The following is a 26054-nucleotide window of genomic DNA, read 5'->3' as shown; positions in this document are numbered from 1 at the left end:
AGGACTCCGTCTTGGGAGCCCCAGTCCATCTGTCTCCCCTGCTCTATGAGAGTAAAAAAGCTTCTGAGAGGGGGTGGGCCCCTTTAAGAGAAGTGGTGCTTTTCAGCAAAAGGCAAAGTTTACAGCTCCTACCTAAGGCTCAGCCTAAGGCTGGTTGTTGCTGAAGCAGCTTCAATGCTCCACTCTCTGAGCCCTGGGCAAGGTCTGGGCTAGGATGAGGTCAGCAGCTGTATCCCAACAGGCAGCGCCAATCCCAGTTGGAAAGAGGCAAAAGCTCAGCAGGTCCTAAGTCCAGCTCCCCACACCTGTCTGGTTAAGAAGGGATTAGGTGGCAGGGAAATGGGGGGGGGGGACCTGAGACCCTGGAAAGCCAGAGAAGACCATGCTAGTTTGAAGGGGCGTTCTATGACATCAAGCATTCAATCCTGATCTGCATGAGAGGTCCTCCAGGTCTTTCCATTAGTTTTTCTTTCATCCCATTCAGTTCAGGCAACTCTCCATTTACGCGGAGGTTACATTCTGAGGCGCCGCGTGTTAAAGTGAAATTGCATAAATTGGGAACACCATGGAAAAGCCTGCAAACACCCTCCAAACCTCTGGAAACCATCAAAAAACCATTTAAAAAACAAAAAACACACCAAAACCTACCACAGTTGCTCCCTCCAAACCTCCTTGCTCAAACTCCAACTATCCATAGGCCTCAAAGCTTGGTGCTAAGGCTCTTGGGATTGCCAGATACTATTTTCATGTGTTTTTATGCTCTTTTAGGGATGCTTTTGCCCCTTTTTGTGCTATTTCAGTGTTCGTAGCAATGCGCGCAATCACACACGGGACCGGATTTAGGTTTGATGAGGGCCTAAGCTACTGAAGGTAATGTTCAGCTGTCCTTTGTCAACAACAAATTGTTGCTGTTTTTTGTGTTGGATATATGCTATATAGTAATTTATGGACCTAATGGGTATCTAAAGCCATTTGCACATAACAAAATATGTATTTTATCAAAGTAATTGTTGAACTAAAATACAATTAATTTTTTGGGGGGCCCCCAAGAGAGCGGGGGCTATAGCTTGTTTAGTAAAGGTTGCCTGTCACTTTCTCAACTACAATAAATCCGCTTAAAAAGAAGAACTGGATTTGTTGTGCCAGGGAACCCAGAGAGTTCTCACCATCTTTTATGCCTGACACCAAACCCTAACTATTGGATTCTTTTGCCCCATCTTTTTGTGCCTGCCAAACTGCTGTGTTATGCTTATGATAATATTTTATTCTCTTGTTAATTATGCTGTTTTAAATGTGCAATTTATATTTGACTTCACTTAGCAATGTGGTGTTTTTTAAAAATGTTTAAGTTTTTTTGTTAACCTTGTTTGTGTTAAATATGTATTCTGTAGCTGACCTCCTTTGTAATGTTTTATTTTGAAGTCTTTAAGATAATATTTTAGTTCTGTTAATTATGTAGCTTTGACTGTATACTCTACATTTGACTTTCTTCAGACTGTTTTATTGATATTTTATTGATGTTTCAATATTCCGTAAACCGCTTTGAGATTTTTCTTATAAATATAAAGCAGTATAGAAATGAAATATTTTATTATCATCATCATCATCATCATCATCATCACTCAAACCTAAATGTTGATTTCAGTGGGTCTGAGTAGTTGGACAGCGCTGAAAGAGGACACTGTACAGCACTCTGAAACCTATTTCAATCAGTTGAACGATTGCCCACCCTCTGCCAAAGGAATGACAAAGATCACCACCAACACATACACTGTCCCGGCTTTGTTCTCTGCGAAGAACCGCAGCACGAAGTCCCCCTCCTTGTTGGGCTCAAAGGTGGAAGGCACCACGATATACTCCCCCGGCGGCAGCTTGAAGCGGGTGCTGACCTCGCGCAGGTTGATGAACTGCTCGGATCGCGCCCGCGAGGAGTTCGACAGGAAGAAGTCACGCTTCAGGTGTACGGAGGTCTGCCCCCTGAACTGCCAGAGAGAAGAAGGCACGAGTTGAGCAAGCGCTTCACCTGTCGAACCCTCCTCTTGGAATAGAGAACGGCCGTGGCCAGGGCCGGATTTAGGTTTGATGAGGCCCTAAGCTACTGAAGGTAATGGGGCCCTTTATATGTCCAGCTGTCCTTTGTCAACAACAAATTGTCACTGTTAGAAATGAGCAAACCAGTGATATTTCAGGGAGCAGGCTAGCAGGTGGGGCCCATTTCTTACATCACAGGAGCCTACACAACACAAAACACTGTTGCTGTATGTAGGTTTTATTTAATGTGTTTTTTATTTTCTATTTTGGAACTGTACATCCAGGTTTTTTCCTTTAATTTTTGGGGGGGCTGCAAGAGAGTGGGGCCCTAAGCTATATAGCTTGCTTAGCTTATACGTAAATCCGGCACTGGATAGCTCAGTGGAAAAGCTCCTGCCTTGCAGGCACAAAGGTCCCAGGTTCAAACGACGACAGCTCTGGTAGACGGCAGCTTTCTATGTCCTTGTTTAAATTGGCCCCTTCTTTAAATAAAGAGGACTGGAATCTTGCTTTCTTTTTAGAGGAAGGACTGCAGCTCAGCAGCCGGAGCACCTGCTTCTCATACCGAAGGTCCCAATTTCAACCCTCAGCAGTCCTGATAAGCTTGTCTGAAAACCCAGAGAGCAGCTGCCAGTCAGTGTAGACAATGCTTAGCTAGAGGGATCAGCGCTCTAACATAGCAGAAGTCCTCTATACCCACTTAAATTATCCCTTTATTCAGAAGTAATGAGGACTGGAATCTTTCTTCCAAGCACTTGCCTTGACTGCAAAGGGCGTCTGCTTCAATCCCTGCCATTTCCAGATAGGGTGGAAAAGACTCCTGGCCTGAAACCCTGGACAGCCGCTGCCGGTCAGTGTAGACAACATTGAGCTAGATGGGCTCAGTTGGCCTGACTTGGGATAAAGCAATTTGCTACACCCCTACTTATTTTGTTCCTTATGTTGAGGACTAGAATCTTAGGTTCCCTCCCCCCTCTTTTAGCAGAAGGTCCGAAGCAAAACAGTGGAGTGCAAGCTTTGCATGCAGAAGGCCTGAAGTTCAATTCCTGGCAACTACAGGCAGCAGTGGGAAAGACTGGGACCCTGGAGAACCATTAGCAGACAATACAGACCCCTGTGGCCTGGCTTCTGGTCCTATGTTCTTATAGGACAGGAGATGCTCTTGCAGGGGATTCCCATACTTACAGGAGGGGTGCTCTTTGGCATACATACCTCAGGAGGCACCTGCAGGAGACAAAAGGAAGAGGGGAAGTGAATTCCAAAAGAAGGCAGAGGGAGGTCTTCACACCCCGAGGGGCAGCTCTCCCAAGCCCTCGGGCGGTACCTCGTAGACGGCAAAGCCAATGGTCTCCATGTCCTTGCCAAACCGCCTCTCCCGGCGCCGGTGCTTCTGCATCAGAGACAGGAGGAAACTGCAGCCCGGCTCCCTCCTGTCCTCGTCGTCGTCGTGGTCCACCTCTTCCAAGCGGATTTTGAACTGGGGGTTAATCCAGAAGGTTGCTGAAGGAGAAAGAAAGAAAGAAAGAAAGAGGAGACTGTGGGGTGCAAGGGTTTTGGGGAGATGGCAGTCGAATTCAACAAATGCATATTCTTACGAGTTAGTAAGTTTAGGGGCAAACGGACACAGAGCTGTATTGCTAGATAGGCAGACTCAGAGCATAGCAATGTAAATGGTAGAGAGAGTTCTGTGTGATGTCATTTCCTGTTTCCATTTCTTCCAGGAAGAAATGAGAAATATAAGCCCATCTCTTTCCTGTCACTCTCTCTTTCCTTCTCCAGCCTGCAATGAATGTTCCTGCTCCAGCTCAGGCTCACACCTGAAGCTGGATGGGCTGTAAAATGTAAATATTTTACCTGCATAGGGTTTTTTTAATAACAATTCTTATTAATTTTTCAGTTTATACATCTCAAAATAAACGTTTTACATAATACCATGTAACAATTGACTTCCCTCCTTCCCTTTTCGTGGTTCATTTTACTTATCTATCATTCCTGCATATTTTATTATAGTCAATCTAATCATTTCTCCATTTTACATCCTTTAAATATTTACCATACTGTTGAATTTTTCTAAATGCTGCCAGCGTTTTCAATTGTACACAATTGTTTTCTAAATATTCAGCAAAAAGATTCCACTCCTCTTTGAATAAAGATTCTTCTTGCTCTCTTATTCTATAAGTTAAACCTGCTGCTTCCGCAAATTCTATCATCTTAAGTTGCCAATCTTCCTTACTAGGGATCTTGCTCACTTTCCATCTATGGGCTAGCAAAATTCAAGCCGCCGTGGTTGCATACATAAATATTTTTTTCTGACAACTGGGAACTTCAGACTAAAGTATTCCTAACAAAACGGCCTGAGGTTTTTTTGGGAATGTTGTTTTAAACATTTTTTTTACTCATTGCAGAGCATTTCCCATTAGCCTTTAACCTTTCTACGTGTCCACCACATCTGAAAAAATGTTCCTTCCATTTCTCTGCATTTCCAACACAGATCTGATCCAACCTTGTACATCTTGACCAACCTACTTGGGGTTAAATACTATCTATGCATCATTTTTATATACCGTATTTTTCCATGTATAACACGCCCCTGTGTATAAGATGACCCCTATTTTTTGGGACTCCAGAATTATTGAGCTTTCTTTGGGGGGGGATGCACAGACTTGTTGAGCTTTGGGGGTGGGGATTGCCAACAATTGCTCACCTGTGTCTTATACAAAGAAAAGTATGGTAATTCTCTTTCAAAGTATAACATGCGGCAAATTTCTAATCATTCTTCCGGAGTTTCTCCCAGAGGTTTAGGTCTATGTTATGCCCTATATCCATTGCCCAGTGTGTCACTGAAGTTTTGTCTAACTCGTCTTTCATTTCCCATTCTAATAATAAGTTATACATTTTTGACAATAATTTATCCTTGTTCCACAATAATTCTCTTTCAAACTGTGAGCTTCGATCCGGAAACCAATTTTTAAAATCTAATTTAAACATATCATATATTTGATGATACTGTAACCAATCCTTACTTCTTCCATTGCATAGTTCTACTGCTGCCTTTGCCATGAACCAATCCAAGACTATTTAATAAGCTGGACTATTTAATAAGCTGGAATTGCTTAAAAGAGAAGGCTTTGCAGACTAACTTCCAAAGCTTCTGTTTTCGCTGCAAAGGATGGGAATTTAAAGCTCTTTTTAACACCCCACCCCCACCCCACAGGAGACTCGAGGGGCAAATTGTAATTAAGATATCCTCTCCTACCTACTAAAACCCATCCCACACGACTCACGCCACGTGTTACCTGGGTAGTTCCTACAGCCACCAGCTGTGCTCCCCCGCCGCCAGGTCCCGTCGTAGAGTGTCGTGTTCCACTTCCGGAACTTGCGCGACTTCAGTGCGTCTGGCGTGAGGTTGCAAATCTCAAGGCGGGAGAATTCCCGGAGGAAGTCTTGGAAGGACATCCTAGGAGAAGGAGACAGCTCGCGAATTCAGATCATGCGCTCGCTTGTTGGTGACATGTGTGCATCTTTAGAAATGCGATTCCTAAGACAAAAGAAAAGCGTGCCTACCAGAATTCTCCATCTTCCATTTTAATTCTCAGCTGCTGCCCTATAGATGGATCCACAGCGTTCCATTCCCCAGAGCTGTAAAGAAAAAGAGAAGAAAATGTGCTGCCTGTTACAGAGAGAGATTCCAAAAGAAGTAGAAAATGCGGAGTCTTCTCTCCCCCCCCCCTTTTATAATTTTTATTAAATTTTGTTTTACATTTTAGAATATTCATTTAAACAACCTTAAAATATCAGTGACTTCCCTTCTTCCCTTTCCATGGTTCATTTTGCATAACATAAATCCCTGCATATTTTATATAAACTAAACCATTCAGCATTCCATTATTACATCCATCCATCAAAACTTATTTACACTGTTGAATTTATCTTAATGCTGCTCATGTTTTCAAATATACACAATTTCCCCCCGTATATTCAACAAACATTTCCCAATCTTCTTTAAACGTATGTTATTCTCATTTTCTAATTCTATATGTTAGGTCCACAAGCTGTGCATATTCCATCAGTTTAAGTTGCCATTCTTCTATAGTTGGGACTTTGCTCGTTTTTCATTTTTGGGCTAACAAAACACAGGCTGCAGTTGTTGTATACTGTACATAAATAACCTTTTTTGACACCTGGGAATTTCCATCTGAATTATCCCCAACAGAAAAGGAATCTTGTTTTTTGGGGGAAAGTACTTTTAAACATTCTTTTTCCAATTCATTATGAATTATTTCCCAATACTCTTTTACCCTTTTACAGGTCCACAACATATGGTAGAACATACCCTCAGTCTCACTGCATCTCTGGAAAAAATGCAGAGTCTTCTCAACCAGCCCTGCTTCTCAACCAGCCCATAAGAGCACTGCTGGGACTGTTGGAAGGCCTGCCTAATCAAGTGGCAAGCCAGAGGGCTACTGGAAGCCCACAAGGAAGAATTGAATGTCACTTTCACTCTCCAGCAACTGATTTCCAGAGGAATACTTCCTCTGATGGTCCTCATAATTATAGCCAGTGACAGCCTTATCCTCCAAAAATTTGCCTAATCCTGTGTCAACGGCTTCTTTATTTCTGTCCTGAATCTCCCATGACTCAATTTCAATGGAAGGTCTAAAAATGTCTTGCTATATGGACAGAAAAAATAATAATAATGAAAGTTTCAGGCAGCAGAAGACTGGCTGGGTCTCTATTGAAATGGAAAGTTTAAACAACATGGGCATTAATGGGTTGCCTGTAAAATGGGGACTCCCTTTTCCAGGTTTTCTGAAATCTGAGACAGCCAGTTATTTGCAAGGGTAACAGAACGTCTAAAATGTTCACCTTGCCTTGTGGATGAAAAACACAAGAGTTACAGGCTGTAGAAGAGAAGCTGGATCTCCTACTGAATTCAGTGGGAGGAAACACAGTGAATGAAATTGAAATGAATGGGGGAGGGCAATCAAACAAATGTTTTTGAGACTACAAGTCCCATCATCCCTGACCACTGGTCCTGCTAGCTATGGATCATGGGAGTTGTAGGCCAAAAACATCTGGAGGGCCAAGGTTGAGGAAGCCTGCTCCAGATGTTGCTCTGATCGACCCTAGCAGGAATGGCCAACAGCCAAGGATGATGGGAGTTCAGCAACATCTAGAGGGCAAATTTTCTTCACACCTGCTGTAGTCCTAGTAACTCTGATAGATTTGTCACCAAAAAATTCACTCTGGTTTCCAAACACAACACGCACGCTGGTTCCCTTTGCCACTTTGCTTGGCAAACTCGCTTCCTGCACATACCAGCTTTGGGGCACAGGGGCTCTTCTTTTTCAAGCGCCTAAACTTTGCGTCTCCTTCATTTCTGCCTGTGATGGTTAGAATGCTGGACTTCAGAGTCTGGATTCAAATCCTGATCCAGCTACAAAGCTTACTAGATGACCCTGGGCTGGTTCCTGTCTCTCAACCTAACCTTACTTTGCAGAGTTGTCCTGATGCGACGCCGGGAATATTGTGCATGCCACCCTGAGCTCTTTGCAGTGGGATTAAAACGGTATATAGAGAAGACAGGCCTTCTGTCCCCACAGCTGCATGGCCCAGCAGGAGGGGAAGTGGAACCCAGATATTCTCATCCCCATGAAAACAAAGGAAGCTCATCGACAGAAGGAGGGAACTTGCTATGGCCGCCCTGGCGACTGTCTCCCCCCTTTCACCAGCCCTTTCTGAAGCATGCATAGAAAACTCCTCCAGGCTTTCCTTCTTACTTGTCACTCCAAGCTCCAGTCCACTCCACCTCCCCCCACGGGTTTCGCATCCGTATCAGGTTAACTCTCTGCCCTCGGTAGTTGATCTGTGGGAGCAGAGAGATAATGAGAGATGGCCGTTAAGAGATTGTCACAGAGGAAGGAAAGAACAAGGCTGCACTTGACTTGACCACATTATTGACCCTGCCCTGTTTTCAAATAGTCTGAATAGCTTCCCAGTGGCAATGAGTTCCAGAAGGCTTCTGTGGGAAAATGACAATGCCCCTGTGACTCTGGACATATAGAAACAATAGAGCATGTGCTTCTCCAGTGCCTATATTATACAGACATTCATATTAGCCTCATCTCCCCACTACTCCATAAGTACCCAGGGCGCACGGGACAATTCTATATCTCCCTGCTGCTTTCAAGATACCAAGCCTGCTACAACATACGACGTTACCAGGTTCTGCATAGCAGCGTTCAAAATTCGTCGGATGATGACCTGTGCCACAAACTAGATTTAATGAACACCCATATCAGAGTGCTCTGTAAATGGATAGCCATAGCCTTTTATATACTAACCTTTTATGCTCTTCCACATTCGTTTAATGCTCCAGTCCTAACCCTTCTTTTAGCCTCTTTTAGATTCTTGTAGGCTTTTATATATACCTTCTGTTTTAATAATTTTAGCTTTCCAAAACATTTTACAGATTTTAAATGATTGTTCCCCACCCTACTTATGCTGGTCTATGACTGTAACAAAGATCTGATTGATTGATTGATTGATTGATTGATTGATTGACTTTTTGTTGTTGGGAGGATTCTTTTCTGGCAACCTCTCTGTTATTAAACTTTCCTACATAGATGATCCTCAGTTCTTTTATCTGTTTCCCCTCTGCAGAAATAGAGTTCCTCTTTATGTCAGAAATGGGGAATTTCAGGCCTAGGGCCTCTCTATCTGGCCTTGTTTCACACCCAGGTGGGTACAGGCCCTTGGACTGAGAATGCCTCTTGCTTCCCTGCAAGAGGGTTGAAAGGGGTGTGTTAGGGCCTGTGTAGAAACCAGTCTACCTGTACAAAGGTAAAATCTGCCATTGTTGCCCCACCCACTTTTGCCTCAGGCACGTGGCCCTCAGAAAGTTGCCAAGAAGGCAATGCGGCTCTCAGAATGAAGAAGGGTCCCTGCCCTCGCTTTAGGCCTTCTCTCTTGACTTCTTAAAATTGTGAGGCTGAGGGCAGGGACCACCTTAGAATTGATTTGTTTAAGGTGCCCTGAGAGTTTTTGTTTTTGTTTTTTTGCTAAAAGGGGTCTGGACATAAATACTGTAAATAAAAAGGAAAACAAACGAGTGCCGAATAGTAGAAACCCAACAATCACCTGCTCAGCTCCAGTGACGGAATAGGCGTGGCCTTTCACCAGCTTCTTAAAAGTGACAGCCTCCATGTCAAAAGCACTTGTGATCTGAAAAAACAGGGGTCGAAGAAGAGTAAGAATCTAAGTTAGAACCTTCAAAGGGCCTCCAAGGACGTAAGACTTTGCTGGAAGGGGATGGAGCAACCAACACACAGCACTGTATCGGATATTATGGAAGATTATATAAATATATATATCCTTTGTTGAAAGATAAAAAGTACTTAATTGCAAGTGCACAAGGTAAGATAAGATATATATATAGAGAAATAGCATCCATGTAGAAAAAAACCCAGAACGAACTCCCCCCCCCAAAAAAAAAAACTTGTATACATCACACAAAAATTGTGATTGTAGTTCCTCAGCCACTTAGCAGTATACCTGTTCCTCTGGCAAAATGTTTCATGCCACCGGTAAACTGCTGTGCAAAAAAAATGCACAAGCAGGCTGCTAGTAATTGTGCAATCTGTTGCATGGCGAGTTTCTGCTAGCACAGCTGTTGCACTGGAGTCTTCTGTTGCACAACAGGAAAGCTCACCTGCCCACTAGTGCAACAGCCCTTGCACTAGTGGACTATAGTGGTGGATGCAGCCCCAAGGTACTCACATCAATGGAGCAACCCATGAGAGACCCCCTCTCCAGGGCCTTTAAGATGATCTGGAAGAGGTCGCTGGGCGGCTTTCGTAGGTCGTACCACTCAGTGACGCCTCCCGTGAAGTCTTCGAACCCTTCTGAGGTGCTCCCTCCCGAAAGAGCTTCATAGCAGCCGTTCACCCTACGGTGGAAGCAGAAGGGCATCAAGAAGGCGCTTCGTAGTGAATCAGAACATTGCTGCATCCATCTAGCTCAGTGTTGTCTGCACTGGCTGGCAGCAGCTCTCCAGGGTCCCAGGCAGTGAGTCTCTCCCAACCGTACCTGGAGTTGCTGGGAATCATAGGATCACAAAGCTGGAAAGGACCCCCAGGACTCATCTAGTCCACCCCACTCAGACTAAACCCAGGACCATCTGCAAGCAAAGTAGCCAATCTACCACTGAGCCACCTGAATCTCTGAACCTAAGCTGGGTAAGGCCAACTTATACGTGGACCTGTTTTTCCCCCCTCAAATGCTTTTTATTGATTTTCACAAACATAAATAAAACTTAAAACTTTTACATTCAACGTTTTGTGTCATCTTATTTACCCTGCGCAATTTCGCGCCCAGACTTCCCTCCTACCCTGCTTCGGTTTTCCTAATTTACATCTTCTCTTACAGATTCTTATTTACCCTCTATTCACATCACAGGATTTATATTAACCCTGCTACAGTTTTTAAACTTCTGCAATTAATTCGTATGTACGCAACAAATTTACTCCACTCCTCTTCAAACTTTGTCACTTTTTGGTCTCGAATTTTATAGGTCATTTTTGCCAATTCTGCATACTCAAATAATTTTGTCTGCCACTCCAATAAAGTTGGGATTTCCTGGGATTTCCACTTTTGGGCCACGAGAATCCTAGCGGCAGTCATGGCATACTGAAATAGTTTACGATCTTTTTTTCTCACTTCATCTCCTATTATTCCTAATAAAAACGCCTCTGGTTTCTTTGGGAATGTGTATTTGAAAAGTTTTTTCAACTCATTATATATCAAATCCCAAAACTTTTTCATCTTTTCGCATGTCCACCACATGTGGTAGAATTCGCCGTCCTTTAGTTTGCACTTGGACCTGTTTTAATTGTTATACATGTGGAACTGTTCTAAACTATTTTTGTACTTTTCTTCTTTTACAGTTGAAATGATTTAGTTCTTTTATAGTTGTCTATTTCACTGTTGTAACCTGCCCTGGGACTTTCTGGTCAAGGGTTAGTAAGAAATCTAAAATAAAGGGGGGAGGGAATATCCTGTTTGTTCCCATTTCACAACTGGGAAAACTGAGGCTGACTCACCCTCAGGTCACAGAGTTTGCCCTTGGCAGAGGTGGGACAAACACAAGTCTTTTGTACCAAATCTTTAGCCTCCCTCCCCCCGTCGACCCCAAACCAAGAGATTGAGATGCTTACTTGGCATAAGCTTTCTCGAGCAGGGCACTCCAGAATTCGTTGCCTTCTGCGGAGTGGACAAACACAAGCTTGCCATCTTTGGTTGGGAGGAGGTCATCCACCACCACGTCGACCCACTCGCCAAATTGCCAGATCTGTACCAAGCGCAAAACAGGCAAGACAAAGGTGAAAACTTTTCAACCTGGAGATGCCAGGAATTGAACCTGGTCCCTGCTGCATGTGCCCTTGATGACTCAGCGGTGGTTAAGAATGGAGGCAGGGAGGAGAGAAGATGGATGTTGTTTGCGTTTTAGATGAGAACGTACTTAATCTGTATTTCTCATCAAACCATTATGTGAGCCCAAACACAATGAGATTTACATTTCTCTGAATTTTACAACGGTAGTTCTGCAACTGAACAACTCATTTACAAAAAATACATATGTTAGGGGGAAGTATTCAGAAAAACACATACTCTAGTGAAAACAACATACAAAAAAAAGTATTCTATAAGGGGGGAATTGCTTGCAAAACAGTCAAAATGGCATATAAAAATGTGTATTTCAGAAGAAATTTACATTGAAATGCTGATGAATTTTCACAATACAGTGGTACCTCAGGTTAAGTACTTAATTCGTTCTGGAGGTCCGTACTTAACCTGAAACTGTTCTTAACCTGAAGCACCACTTTAGCTAATGGGGCTTCCTGCTGCCGCTGCGCCGCCGGAGCACGATTTCTGTTCTCATCCTGAAGCAAAGTTCTTAACCTGAAGCACTATTTCTGGGTTAGCAGAATCTGTAACCTGAAGCGTATGTAACCTGAAGCGTATGTAACCTGAGGTACCACTGTACTTTAAAAAAAATAAAATTCCAGGCTACAGACAGGAGAACTGAATTTAAAACTGGAAAAACAAGAAACTGAAACTGACAGATCTGGGTTTTTTTTTCTTAGCGGTTGCGCTCTGCACATGCTCAGAGAAAGCCATCATTAGTCCACATGTTCCAAGGTCAAGGTCCAGCATTCTGCACGAGCTCTGGTCCTGACACCTTGCTCAAATTACATTATTCCTTGCAGGCCCACCTAGTCCAGCTTTCTTTCTGCGTCCTAACAAACCCAGTTCCGCTAAAGGGCAGGAGGGGAGAGAGAGTCTGCAAGTGCGATTCATCAGGAAAGCTGCAGCTGTCTACCTGCAGGCACAGATCAGCAGGCTGAGCAAACACCAGGCTGTGCTCTGAATGGGAGGCACCAGGCAGCTTTCTTCCCCGCTATGCACCACACCCTTGCCACCCCCACAAACAAAGAACCTTGAAATACCAAGGCGAATCATCACCTGCGAGGTTGGATTCCACATCAGGGTGGAGTCCTCAGGTGTGGAAGACTTAAAATAAGCAGCAAAGCCACCTTGGCTGGCAGCAGACCAAGCCAGGCGTTGGATGGGGTGGAGCTGGGCAGAAGATCAACGCCTTGAATGGCGTTCGTGCGTTTAAGGAGCTGGCTTTGGGCTAAGTGAGGGAGCCTGGAGATAACTGGAAAAACAGACTTTTTATTCTCACTCTCCTAGAATAAAAAGTCCATTTTAAAACTGATTGCCGGGCTCCCTCAGTTAGCAGAAAGCCAGAGATTATTATTATTTGTAAAGGGAATTTCTGTATGAGTTAATACCTTATTATCCATTTGGAGCTATACTTTATCTTTGTCCTTCTAGGCTATGGTTTACATTTTTGATTCATTGGGGCTTCCCTCCCCCCTTTTTGTTATGCTTGCATTTTTATTTTATTTTTGTTAAATCAATTTTACAAACACACACTGTTTTGCAGTATGCAGTATGGAAAGAGACAGGAACGTGCACAGAAAAGGGTGGGATGAACGAGTGATTAAGTGGAAAGGTGTAAACACCCCACAAGGAAAATCAGAGTGATCGGAGCACAAATGCTTATTGTCGTATAAACAACTTGCAAAATAAATAAATCAGAATGAATGCTCATAAAGACTGGATACGATCTAACCTCGGTATAAGCTTTCTGCTAGCAAATCAGGGAAGACTGCTAAAATAAACACCAGCGAGATCTGGAGGACACAAAGAATTTCTCTGTTGCTTTGCAAGCAGGGCTAGTCTATGTTCCTACAAAATACATCCAATTTAAAAACACACAGAGAGAGACACAGTGCTTTGAGTAACAAGGTTCGCAGCAAGGCAGGTACTCACCTGGAAGTGGAAGATGCCAGCGTACCCATTCTGGAAGCTCTGCCCATGCGGGACAACGCGGTGCAGAAGAGGGTCATTCAGGGTGAGGGAGGCAATGGCCGCCAGGAGCCAGCAGTCACCTGGATGGAGAGGCAAAGGGAAAGCCAGCCAGTTAAAACAAAAACAACTGTTATTTATATATAGTGGTACCTCTGCTTATGTACTTAATTCATTCTGGAGGTCCGTTCTTAACCTGAAACTGTTCTTAACCTGAAGCACCACTTTAGCTAATGGGGCCTCCCGCTGCTGCTGCACCGCCGTGTGATTTCTGTTCCCATCCTGAAGCAAAGTTCTTAACCCGAGGTACTATTTCTGGGTTAGCGGAGTATGTAACATGAAGCATATGTAACCTGAGGTACCAGTGTGTGTGTGTGTGTGTGTGTGTGTGTGTGTGTGTATAAAATTATTTGGTGAGGCTGTTGCATCCAACTTTAGGGATGCTCAGAGATTAGGCCTGTTAGCATTAATGGACATGACCAAGGCCCCATCTGCACTATGCATCATGCCACTCTGAGCAGATGTGGCTTCCCCCAAAGCATCCTGGGAAATGTAGTTTCATAAAGGATGCTGAAAGTTGCGAGGAGACTTTGTTTTGGAGGCATCCTGAGAGCCCCCTCATTTCAGGGAGAATCTGCTGCCCCAGAAGCTCCAAGTGGAGAGAGCTTTTTCTTTTGTATTCTCCTTTCACGACCAACTTGTACCTTTTCCCCCCTCTCACCCTCCCCAAAACTGCCAGTTCCTTTCATCCTTCCTCTCCGGACCTGTAACAGTTCTCCTGTCTTGTTCCCTTCCTTTCTTTTCCCATTCTGTTTATTTGAACAAATATTCACCTTTCATTATTTTACCTCCTAATTCCCCTCAGACCTCCTCTGGCCCTTTCCCCTCAGCGGAGGGAGGCCTCCCTTCCCTCACCCTCCCCGGAACTTTCCGGTCTGCCAGCCATCTTCACTCAGCGGACCAGGAGCTTCTGGTGCTATGGCACAGCTAGGGCCACCTGAAACTAGAAACACCGCCTTAGCCCAAGTGGACTACAAGCTGCCTGCCCGGTTCCTGATCTTTGGGTGGGTGGGGTGCTTTCTCCAGTGTTCGAAATTAGCCAGGTGCCAGGCGCATTTTGCACCTAGCTTCCGACCACTTGCAACCAGGATGGCACCTGATGTCTTGGGATCATTGGATCTGGACTGCTTTCACGCACAAATACCTCGTCCTGTAGAATTCTATCAGTTATATTTAATCTGCATAATCGGAATGAATTTCAGGAACCAAGTTGCTTTGTCTGTGCAGCCAGAGCAGGAGCAGTCGTCATTAAGAAAAAGAGGTTGGAATTGGCCAATATACTGTACTTTTCTGTCTATAAGACTAGGGTTTTTTTACTAAAAATAATATTAAAGGGGGGATAGTCTTATACACGGGGGAAATCTCCCTCCATTTTCTTAATGTTGAGTCCCCAAAAATGGGGGGGGGGGTGTTATACATGGTGGTGTGTTATACATGGAAGAATACAGTATATATGTGGACTGTCCCTGGAGCAAGGGACTTTTCTTCTTTAAGTTCTCAAAGATCTTAACCTAGGCTCAAGGTTGCCATCTGAACTAGACGTTTAACCAAGAATCCATCACAGTCAGCCCATCATTTGAAAAATAAGACTTTAGAGCCCCCTTGCCCCAAAATGGCAAAAAAACATTCCGCTTTGGTGACTGCAACCTTGGTTTAAAGAGCCATTTGGCACCTAGCTTATATACCTGAGTTTTTGACAAAAACTGTTTCCCCCACCCCACAAACTTAGTTGTTTCTAGGAAATGCAAACTTGTTTTGGAGTAAGCGCAGACACCAGTCTGCTGTTGTCTTTGAGCCCTGAAGCTGGCGCTCTGCCCCGGGGAGGGGTGCAGGCCGCGCAGAGGGGACCACGCCTGCCTGCAGGGCTCTGATCAGATAAATGGTGTGTGGTGTGAGAGAGGGAGGGAGGGAGGGAGAAGAAACACTGAGGAGGGTGTGTTTCCTGCAGCTGTCGGGAAGTTTCCCTCGATGACCGTGACCTGACAGTTTCAAAACAGCCAAGCCAAAAAGAAAACAGCCAGGCAGGAATGGTAGGAAGGCCAGAGAGAGTGAGGGAGTCACGTCATATGCTCAGGGGGCTCTGCTGTTGCACAATCAGGACACACCCGGAAAGGCTCCAGGGTCCTTTCAAAATTGTACTTCTCATCGTAACAGAAAATAAGCCATGCCAATAAAACACAGAAAAATAAACAAAGGGCCAGCAGGAAAACAACAACTAGAAATTGCATCAAAACTTTTGCCTTCCAAGTTATCAGTAGGTTTTGTCTACCTGAAGAAAACAGAAAAGCTGCCCCCCCCACTCTGTTTCCAACATATAAATTTGAGCAACCTTTTTTTCTTTGGGATGGGTGGTATCTTGGGCGTAGCCAAGATTTCTAGGGGGGGGGGGAAGGACACACACCTGTCATCATCCTCTGTCTGACTCTGTCTAGCAGATTTGGAATGAAATGTCTCAACAACCGTCATTTTAAATTACTTTCTTTTGATCCCAAGTGGTCATAAAAATCTGTCATAATCTTTCCACAAATATCTACTTTTAGTTAAGTGTTTTTATGTATTTACTTGTTTATGGGTGGGGGCAACTGCCCCACCTGCTCCCCCAGCTACACTCATGGGTGGTGTCCAACTAACTCCCACCCCAGAACACACCCACTGAAATCAACAGACATGGCTAAGGGCTTCCCATGGACACTTGGCTGCAAAAACTGGAAGGGCACCCTTTGGCCTGATCCAGCAGCCAAGCTCTTCCTAGGATCTCCTATACAACAAAGACCACAGCCTTGTCCTGCAAGAAGCAGGGGAGGGAGGTGGGAAAGAACCAAGGGTGCGTGAGAGAGGAAACCTGGCTGCAGTGACCCGCAACCTCTCCCTGCTTTTGGGGGTGCTTAGCGCCCATCTCTGGCAGACAACTTCACAGCCTCGGGTGAACCCTCCTTACCCAGAGCTCCTTGACAGACGTCTGTGCGGGTCGCCCCGTCCACAATGAAGAGAGGGTTGCGGCACAGTTCCTGAAATACACAAGAGGGAGGCGGGCTGTTTTGTTGTTGTTGTCGCTGCTGTTGCTGCTGCTGTTGCTGTTAAATGCCTAAGAGGAAGAGCCTGCTGTATCAGGCCAAAGGTAAAGGTAAAGGGACCCGTGACCGTTAGGTCCAGTCGTGGCCGACTCTGGGGTTGCGGCGCTCATCTCGCTTTATTGGCCAAGGGAGCCGGCGTACGGCTTCCGGGTCATGTGGCCAGCATGACTAAGCTGCTTCTGCTGAACCAGAGCAGTGCACGGAAACGCCGTTTACCTTCCCGCCGGAGTGGTACCTATTTATCTACTTGCACTTTGACGTGCTTTTGAACTGCTGGGAGGGCAGGAGCAGGGACCGAGCAACGGGAGCTCACCCCGTCGCAGGGATTTGAACCGCCAACCTTCTGATCGGCAAGTCCTAGGCTCTGTAGTTTAACCCACAGCGCCACCCGTGTCCCTTCAGGCCAAAAGGGGCCCCCAAATTTAGTCCAGCATCTTGTTCTTGCAGTGGCCACACAGATGCCTCTGGGAAACTGGCAAGCAGGACCTGAGCTCAAAGAGCACCTTTTTCTCCTGCAGTTTCCAGCAACTGGTATTCAGAAGCATTGCATTATGATTTGACTCTACCTAGGAAAGGGGGAAAGGAATTGCAGGGTGACGGGCTGGCGGGCCGGCTGCCTAATGCCAAAGTTGCACCAGCCCTTTATCTTGTTTACCTTTTAGACAACTATCAGGCAGGGAGGGCTTTTGATCATCAGGGCCGTGTGTACTCCACACATAAAGTAAAAAGTGAAACTCTTTTCCCCAAGGAAAGCTCAGCTCTGTAGCCTGCCTTAAAAATGCAGGTTAAACCTATATGCATATTCTCTTACGTTCTCCATAATTAATTCCACTGTTTTGCTTTTACCAATTTGCTTAATTCATTCTGGCATGAAGCCTTGACTACTGGGAATCCTATTTGGCTTCGGGGAGATCAGCAGACATTACTATGCGAACACAGGTACTGAGTCAGCCTAATCAAGCTCAGTGTTGTCTGCACTGACCGGCAGTAGCTCTCCAGATTTTCAGGTGGGCGTCTTTCCTTGCTTTACCTGGAGATGCTGAGTAAAGGCAGCAAGTCAGCCAGATGCTCCACTATTGAATCCACACTCTCTAACATGTACTCTCCATACCCCATAAGGGCTAGAAACTTGAATGTAAAAAGGAGGTTCTCAGGAAGCTGAATTTTCAGACCAGTAACACAACTCTGCGGCTTTCTTGTGTTCCTGAAGAACTGAAGCTTACCTACACAGAACTACTACGCCCATTTTCTAGATGGGCTAAACCAGGCAAACTCGGCCCTCCAGATGTTTTGGGACTACAACTCCCATGATCCCTAGCTTACAGGACCAGTGGTCAGGGATGATGGGAACTGTAGTCCCAAAACAGCTGGAGGGCCGAGTTTGCCTATGCCTGGGTAAACTGATGCCAATAGCAAGACATAACTCGAGGTCAAAGATATTCTGGGTTGCAACCTGCGCCATTTCTTGAGTCTCACCGTAGGCCGTTTCCACTTGACTCCGTAAGTCTTGGAGGAGTTCGGCCCAAGCTCCTTGAAACCCAGGGAAGAGGCCGTGGCGGGGAAGGTGTCATCCCTGAAAAGGGCTCCACTCTGCAAGCACTCGTTGCGAAGCCTCTCGTAATCCTGGTTCAGGTACTTGATTGCATTCTCGTTTTTACCCAAGCCCAGGTCTTTGGCCCGCTGCTTCTGGACCTGAGCGGAGACCCCCGTGCAATAGATAGGCACAATGACCTCTTCCGACATCTCGGGCAATTGGGTGAAGCCGTCCTGAAACAGATAAAGATGGCATTAAACACAGAGAGCTTTGGTTCAGTGGTAGAGCATCTGCTTGGCATATAGAAGGCTCAATCCTCCAGGTAAGGCTGGGAGAAAGTCCCTGCCTGAAACTCTGGACAGTCGCTGCCAGTTCGTTTAGACAGTGCCAAGCTAGATAGACCAAAGTTCCGAATCAGTGTAAAGCATATTCCTAGGTTCCTAGACAGAAACGTGCATATTTCTCAGAGCGGTATGGAAAATTGCCAATGGAACAGGTCAGGCAAAACAAAAAGGGAGTACAGAGCACCATCAGTATAGCCCCCCAACCTTTCAGATTTCCTCCTGCCCCTCCTGGCTCTTTAAGAATGCTAAGTCTCTAGTCCTCACAATTACTGAAAGGGAAATGGATAGGGCTGTCATACGTCTGGGATTTCCCAGACATTACCAGGATTTCAAAGGTGGAAGTGAAGTCCGGGCGGAGGGCGCGGAGGGGATTTCTCAAAGGCAGTGGTTTGTCCTGGATCTTCAGCAAGTAAACGGAGAAATAGCATGTGTTTTTTGATGTTTCCATAAAAATGAAAGTGCAACAACTTCCGTGTTTTCCTTTAGAAAGCTCAACAATTTTGGGGGGTGCCCTGGTTTTTACTTTTTGAAATACGGCAACCCTAGAAAATGGAAGCTTTGGTATCATTATCATTATTTATTATATTTGTTAATTACTTTATATACACAGAGTGCCTCAAAATGACTTAAGAATAAAGTAAAATACAGACAAAGTACACTATAAGCCAAATTAAGAAAACAAAACACTGCACAATATGATTACGTTATTTGTATGGAAGGGGACATCTTTCCGGAATCCTTTGGAATGTAGCACTGCCTGTGAAAATATCTTTCCTTTTGAAGAAAATGGTCCAAAACCTGCTGAAATTTGTTCTTTTAATTACTTCTACAAGCCCCACAGAAGGACTGCAACTCAGTGGCAGAACACCTGCTTTGCCTGCAGAAGGTCCTGAGTTCAATTCTTGGCATCTCCAGTTTAAAAAAGGATCAGGGAGCAGGTGTTGGGGAAGACCATTTTCTGCTCAGCTGATCAATCCAAACCCCTGGAGACCCTGAAGAGTTGCTGCCAGTTAGTGCAGACAATATTGGGTTAGGTAGACAAATAGTCTGATCTTATCTAAGGCAGCTTCCTATGCCCCAAGTAAACCATGAGGGCTAGAATCTCACATCACACATTTAATGCACTTATGCTACTTTAAGCATAATGACATAATGACATAATAATAATAATAATAATAATAATAATAATAATAATAATACCCTGCCCATTTGTCTGGCTTTCCCCAGCCACTCTGGGCGGCTTCCAACAGAATATTAAAAACACAATAAAACATCAAACATTAAAAACTTCCCTGAACAGGGTTGCCTTAAGATGTCTTCTAAAAGTCAGATAGTTGTTTATTTCCTTGACTTCTGATGGGAGGGCGTTCCACAGGGCAAGTGCCACTACCAAGAAGGCCCTCCGCCTGGTTTCCTGTAACCTCGCTTCTCACAGTGAAGGAACCCCCAGAAGGCCCTTGGCACTGGACCTCAGTGTCTGGGCTGAATGATGGGGTGTATTAATTCAGGATATTATTATTATTATTATTATTATTATTATTATTATTATTATTATCATCATCATCTCATCCACATCATCAGCGTCTCCCCCAAAGAGTGCTGGGAACTGTAGTTTTTTCACAGCATTAACCTCACAGAGCTCAAACTTCCAGCACCTTTAACGAACTACTATTTCTAGGTTTGTCCATGACTGCTCACCTGGCAAAAGAGTGCTTCAGGTGTATCAGGTGTGGATGTCACCGGACTTCCTTTTTTAGAGGAAGGGTTGTAGCTTAGTGGTAGAAGGAGCACAGGTCAAATCCCTAGCATAGCTGGGAAGACCCTTGTCTGAACCTTGGAGGGCTGTTGCCAGTCAGACGCCCATGCCTGCAGATGGAGCCTTTTTGTGCAAAAAGTTACAAGCTTTGCTGCTGAGTCATAGGCCTTCCTCCCAAGTTGCACTCGTCTGGAGCACAGCGGTTGCAGAAGGAATGCAAGGGGGGAATGCAGAAGGCAGCAGTCTGGAGACCAATTTCCCCAAGACTCCCATCTTACTTGCTTTTAAAGAAAAGCACGTTTCAGCTTCCTAGCTCTTATGGCTGTGAAGACAAGCTTGAACAAAAGAAGCACTCTCCTGGATCAGGCCCAAGGCCAAGCATACTGTCTCCAGCGATGGAAGCAGGGTGTCACCAACAGGGTTAATACTGATAGCCTTATCTTTCATGAATTGCAGAGTTGGAAGGGACCCCGAGGGCCATCTAAGTCCAAACCCTGCAATGCAAGCATCTCAACACATGGTCTCCCATCCAATTTGAAACCATACCGGACCCTGCTTAGCTTTGCAAACGTGCAAGCCAATCTACTGCTGCACCACCAATCCTCTTTTAAAGCCATCCAAGTTGGTGGCCATCGCTGCCTCCTGGGGGAGCAAATTTCAACTGTGAGAAGTCTCTCCCCCCCCCATTTTTTTGCCTGTCCTGATTCTTTCAATGCTCAGCTTCACCCATGAGTTCTAGCGTTATAAGAGAGCGAGAGACAAAATCCCCCAACCAGTGCTTTTTTTCTAAAAAAAAAATATGTTTAGGGGTACTCTCATTTTGACTCAAGAAAACCACCATTTTATAGTTCGAATCAGGAAAAATAAATACAGTAAAGGGTCGCTTGCCTCTTCTCTATGCTAAGAAGTCCCAAATGTTGCACACTTTCCTTGAAAGAGGCATGCTGGCAATGCCTTGTGTCATCTCAGAAGCCAGGGGTTAGGAAGGAGGCTTTGAAATTATGCAAATGAACTGCAATTATACTAATCTGTTGCATTTGCATAATCTATGTGGGTTGTGGAATCCAGCTTCTCTAGGAGCAGAATTTGGGTTAGGTAGAAATAGACGGGTGCTTTAAAAAAATATAAACAAACATGGAGTGCAGATAAGGAAAGAGGAGAAAATTGGTCCAGATTGCATTTCAAGACCAAACAACTCAATTCACATGTTTCAAAAAAACAAACTCAAGCTGTCCTATGAATTTTGCATTTATCTGAATTTTGCAACGCAAAAGCTTGTTACAAACATGCATTTCACGTATTGAAATGCACATATCAATGAAGATAACATAAACAATGCATGAATATTTGAAGAAACTCCTTTGCAATAAATAAATAAATGTGTCTGTTAGGGAAGAGTGCTCTAAAATGCTGATGAATTTCCATGAGGGTCTTTCGAATAATAATAATTGCAAACTGATATAGAAATGTGGAGAACTGTAAGGCTGTAAAAAATGAGAAACCGAAACTGAGGGATCCACTCACCCCTACAGACTGCCAACGCTTGCAAAATGCCATCTGTCCTACCCATGGCATTCCAGCTCCAAGCAGTCAGAAGCCCAAAATGGTATCAGCAACTGTATCAGAGCCTCTCTCTGTGTGTGTCTCTTTCTCTCTGCACAGCTACATCTGCTGAATAGCAAGACAGATCACCTTCCCTTGTGCCAGTTCTGCTGGCTGTTCATTTGTAGAGAGGAATGTCAGGGTTTATGTACATATCCTTGCCTGGAATGGGGACTCTCAGACCTGGAAGCCTCGGATCGTATCCAAAGTTAATCCTACTCAGAGGAGATCCATTGAAATTAATGGACATGACGAACTTAGGCCTTTTTAAAAAAATAGTCCTTACTGTTAATACAGTAAGTAGACAGACAGACAAATAAGGATGAAATATTCCAAACTATTATTCTATTACCAGTACTGCTATTATTTTTTAAAATAAAACAACAACAACCACAACGCTGTAGAGGGCAGATGCCATTTAGGAATGATAGATCTATTGCAAAAAGAACAGATATTTGGTGAATGCTGTTCGTCAGGAAAGGCCCCTCCAAAGAAATCCATTTTCTTCACTGACTTACTAATACTTTACGCCAGCAAAATTGTCTCTTCAGACTAGGGATAAATGAATCTCTCATTTCTTGTTTCTCAGTTTTCGAATCTCAAATTCAGTTCTCCATATTTCTCTAGTAATTTGGTTGTGCTTTTTAAAATTCTTACGGAAATTTGTCAGGATTTCAGTGCCAATTTCTCTTAATAAACTGATGGCTGTATCTAGACCAACTGAAAAAATTGGGTTGTATCCAGCAAAGAGTAGATACAGTGAAATTGTATTTCACTGTATCTATTCTTTGTTGGATACAACCCAATTTTTTGTGAGCTGTTTTGACTAAAATACACTTTTTTTTTGCTAGCAATTTTATCAGTTTTACTAATATATGCATTCTTATGCACACTTTCCTCTAATAAGCACATTTTTGTAAACACTGGTTGGTGGGAGAACTGCACTGCAAATTTCAGAGAAATGCACATTTTGAAGGATAACAATCTCTGGATTCATGCATTGGTTCAACAAGTGTGAATTAGGTTGTTTCTTCTTAAGATGGAAACAAGATCCAATTTCTTCCCCAATCCCTACTCTGGAGTCTAGCAAAATATCCTTCTTCCTCTGCTTTGCTGGTACAGTCGTACTTCAGAAGTTAAACAGAATCCGTTCCAGAAGTCCATTTGGTTTCCAAAACGCTTGACTTCCAAAGCGCGGCTTCTCATCAGAAGCCCTGTCGGACGTTCAGCTTCCAAAAGAACGTTTGAAAACAGGAACACTCACTTCCAGTTTTCGATCATTCGGGAGCTGGAACATTCAACTCCCAAGGGACGACTGGAGCCGAGGTACAACTGTAATTCCAAATTCATAGATATGGGATTTTAAAAAGATTTTATTTCTTGCAATCTTGAATGCAGGGTATGTGTGAGTTGGGTAAAGCAGTGTGGAGGGCTGGCTTTCGCTATGTCTGGGGAGGTTTACAGAGTTTGTGCATGTGCAGAAGATTAACCCAACACAAGTCAATTAGATGAGACATTTGGCATGCACATAAAGACATCCACCCACCCCACCCTTGGCAAGGCGAGCCTGGGAGCACCATACCCTCTGGCCACGTTTATGACCCGAGGCGTGCAGAAAGTGGACAGAGAAAAAGTTTTCTATGTTTCTCATAATGCTAGAAACTCTAGGACATCCACGGAAGCCAATTCAGGAGGACAGACAAAAGAAAAGTCCTTCTTCACACATAGCTGAAACTATGGAACTCACTTCCGCAGGAGGCAATGGGGCACCAACTTAAGTAAAGGTAAAGGGACCCCTGACCATTAGGTCCAGTTGTGGCCGACTCTGGGGTTGCGGCGCCCATCTCGCTTTACTGGCCGAGGGAGCTGGCGTACAGCTTCCAAGCCATGTGGCCAGCATGACTAAGCCACTTCTGGTGAACCAGAGCAGCGCATGGAAACGCCGTTTACCTTCCCGCCAGAGCAGTACCTATTTATCTACTTGCACTTTGACGTGCTTTCGAATTGCTAGGTTGGCAGGAGCAGGGACCGAGCAACGGGAGCTCACCCTGTCGTGGAATTCGAACTGCCAACCTTCTGATCGGCAAGTCATAGACTCTGTGGTTTAACCCACAGCGCCACCCGCGTCCAAGGACTGGACAAATGGAGCCTCCAAGTTCAGAGGCAAGTGCACTGCCGAATACCAGAGGCTTTAGAATAAACATCTCATGCGCTTCCAGGAGCCATGGGGCTGTCCACTCTTGAGAAAGGAATCCCAGACCAGAGAGATGGCCTCCCCCACTTTCTATTCTTTATAATTTCCTTTCTATAAGTTTTCAACAAATAAACAACATTTCAAATTTAGCAATCCTTCCACCTACAACTTCCCTTCCCTCCATGGTTCCCTCAACATTTTAATTTATGCTGCATATTATAGTTACTCTAGACCTTCACCTTACCTCAACAGGCTTCCTCAACCTCGGCCCTCCAGATGTTTTGAGACTCCAGTTCCCATCATCCCTGACCACTGGTCCTGCTAGCTAGGGATCATGGGAGTTGTAGGCGAAAAAACATCTGGAGGGCAGAGTTTGAGGAAGCATGCCTCACAATAGAAACCAAAAAGTTCGCCTCCACTGCTCTCTTACTCAAATCCTATTTGAGTTCTAACATTTTTTTTACACTGCATTTTTAAGTATTCTGCAAACGTTTTCCAATCTTCTTTAAAACCAGTCTCTTTCTGGTGGTCTGATCTGACAACACCATTTCTACACTTTCGTGAGTGGGACAGTGACTGAGTGAATTAATGAATAAATAGATAGATAATTCCTGGCAAGGCTAATAGGTCTTCAGCCAGCATCCACCTGCTGGCCTGCATATTTACAGGCAGGCCTGTCAACTTCCTTCTCTTCTGTCTCAGTTTTGCAGACAGGGAGGAAAATGGAGACAAAACTAGAATTAATTGCCGCTGCCTCTTGTTGACTCTGCCTCTGGCTCCGCCTCCTGTGGGGCTCCCTTCCTCCTGCCCACACACCCCAGTCCCAAAGGGCAATACCCGCAAAATGCTAATAGGGCTGCCATTATTTTTCAAGCCAGAGGACCAAGGCAACAATGGGTTAGGTGGAAGAGATTGCAGAGAAAGGGAATCTTATAAACCTGTCAGCCGTTAATACCTTCCCCCTTCTATTTGCATTAATATCATGACAGGTCTTTCAGGTAAAGCCAGGCGCAGAGATAACCCGGCTCCGAGTGAGTCACCCTCGCCGCAACCCTCTCCTTTGTACGTACTTTTGCGCCTGGCGCACTGTGCTCAAAAGCCACACCCGAGCAAGAAATTAATGTGTTTAGACTTGCGAAAGGTATTATCAGCGGGAGAAAAGGTGAGCAAAACACAAGAATCAACAAGACCCGTTTGCTCAGAATTTGAGAGCTTTTGTTTTTCCTCCCCCCCCCCAAAAACAGTAGAAAACCCTGGGGCGGTGTTTGAAGACTTTGGCTTCAAATATCACAACTACTGAAGTTGTGATGGGCAGTGGATATGCTTCCAGTTGCATTCAGTGCTAGTCCTGCTCAAAGTAGACCCACTGAAAATAACAGAAATGACTAATGTAGAGCCATTCATTTCAATTAATCTGAGTAAGATTAGCACCAGATATAATCCTTTGGTTTGGTAGACAAAGAGCTCTGTATAGTTCAAAGGTTTGTCCATAGGCTCAGGCTTCAACTGGGCTCCTTGCATTTCACCTCACCAGTCCTCAATGGGCACCAATCATCGCTGATCTTGTCAATATTGCAAAACCACTGGTTGCTCCAGAAAAACACACCAGCTCCCCAATTTGGCACCTCCCCTTCTCCGGCGGGGGAGGGACATGTTATCTGTTTATCAGAAGTGCCGATCTAAGGATTTGAAGCTGTATAGCAATGGATTTCAGGTCAGACACAGAACAGAACAACAGACCTAATTAATTAATAAATTGGGTGTTGCTGGAGATGTCAGCCATGCTTGCTGGGGCAGATGGAAGTTATTGTTCAGCTACACCTCGAAAGTCAAAGTTATATCACCCCTCCTCTAAATAATTGCATGGGCAGTACCTATCCCTGAAGGGAACTTTGGTAAATCTGCCTCTAGGTTCTCAGGGGGTAAAATGTTAAAACTTATATGCCTGTGTACTCAGAAGCAAGTCTTCGGTTCAATGGGACTTGCATACAGGACTGCAGACTTAGAAGGATCTCAAGTACAA

General features: G+C 44.6%; 1 protein-coding gene across 2 annotated transcripts in view; it reads right to left on the bottom strand.

The window, feature by feature from the left end:
• The window catches only part of CAPN1 (calpain 1), a 44552-nt gene that overhangs the window by 10682 nt on the left and 7816 nt on the right, over positions 1 to 26054 (bottom strand). Inside the window, exons 1-13 of one of the 2 annotated variants that reach the window (XM_079957545.1) lie at positions 24698 to 24802; positions 18078 to 18368; positions 16466 to 16535; positions 13432 to 13550; positions 11247 to 11380; positions 9811 to 9979; positions 9172 to 9255; positions 7812 to 7897; positions 5596 to 5670; positions 5328 to 5488; positions 3356 to 3531; positions 3244 to 3255; positions 1771 to 1982 (exon numbers count right to left, since the gene is read on the bottom strand). In XM_079957545.1, coding sequence (XP_079813671.1) covers positions 1771 to 1982; positions 3244 to 3255; positions 3356 to 3531; positions 5328 to 5488; positions 5596 to 5670; positions 7812 to 7897; positions 9172 to 9255; positions 9811 to 9979; positions 11247 to 11380; positions 13432 to 13550; positions 16466 to 16535; positions 18078 to 18344 — 1565 coding nt within the window. In that variant the 5' untranslated portion in view covers positions 18345 to 18368; positions 24698 to 24802. Of the gene's footprint in view, positions 1 to 1770; positions 1983 to 3243; positions 3256 to 3355; positions 3532 to 5327; positions 5489 to 5595; positions 5671 to 7811; positions 7898 to 9171; positions 9256 to 9810; positions 9980 to 11246; positions 11381 to 13431; positions 13551 to 16465; positions 16536 to 18077; positions 18369 to 24697; positions 24803 to 26054 lie in introns of those variants that run through there. The other variant, XM_079957544.1, reaches the window with a different exon arrangement.

Source organism: Podarcis cretensis, assembly GCF_951804945.1.
Source record: "Podarcis cretensis genome assembly, chromosome: 16".
Classification (NCBI taxonomy): domain Eukaryota; kingdom Metazoa; phylum Chordata; class Lepidosauria; order Squamata; family Lacertidae; genus Podarcis; species Podarcis cretensis.
The sequence above is the reverse complement of the archived record's forward strand: the minus strand, read 5'-3'. Positions and strand labels throughout refer to the sequence as shown.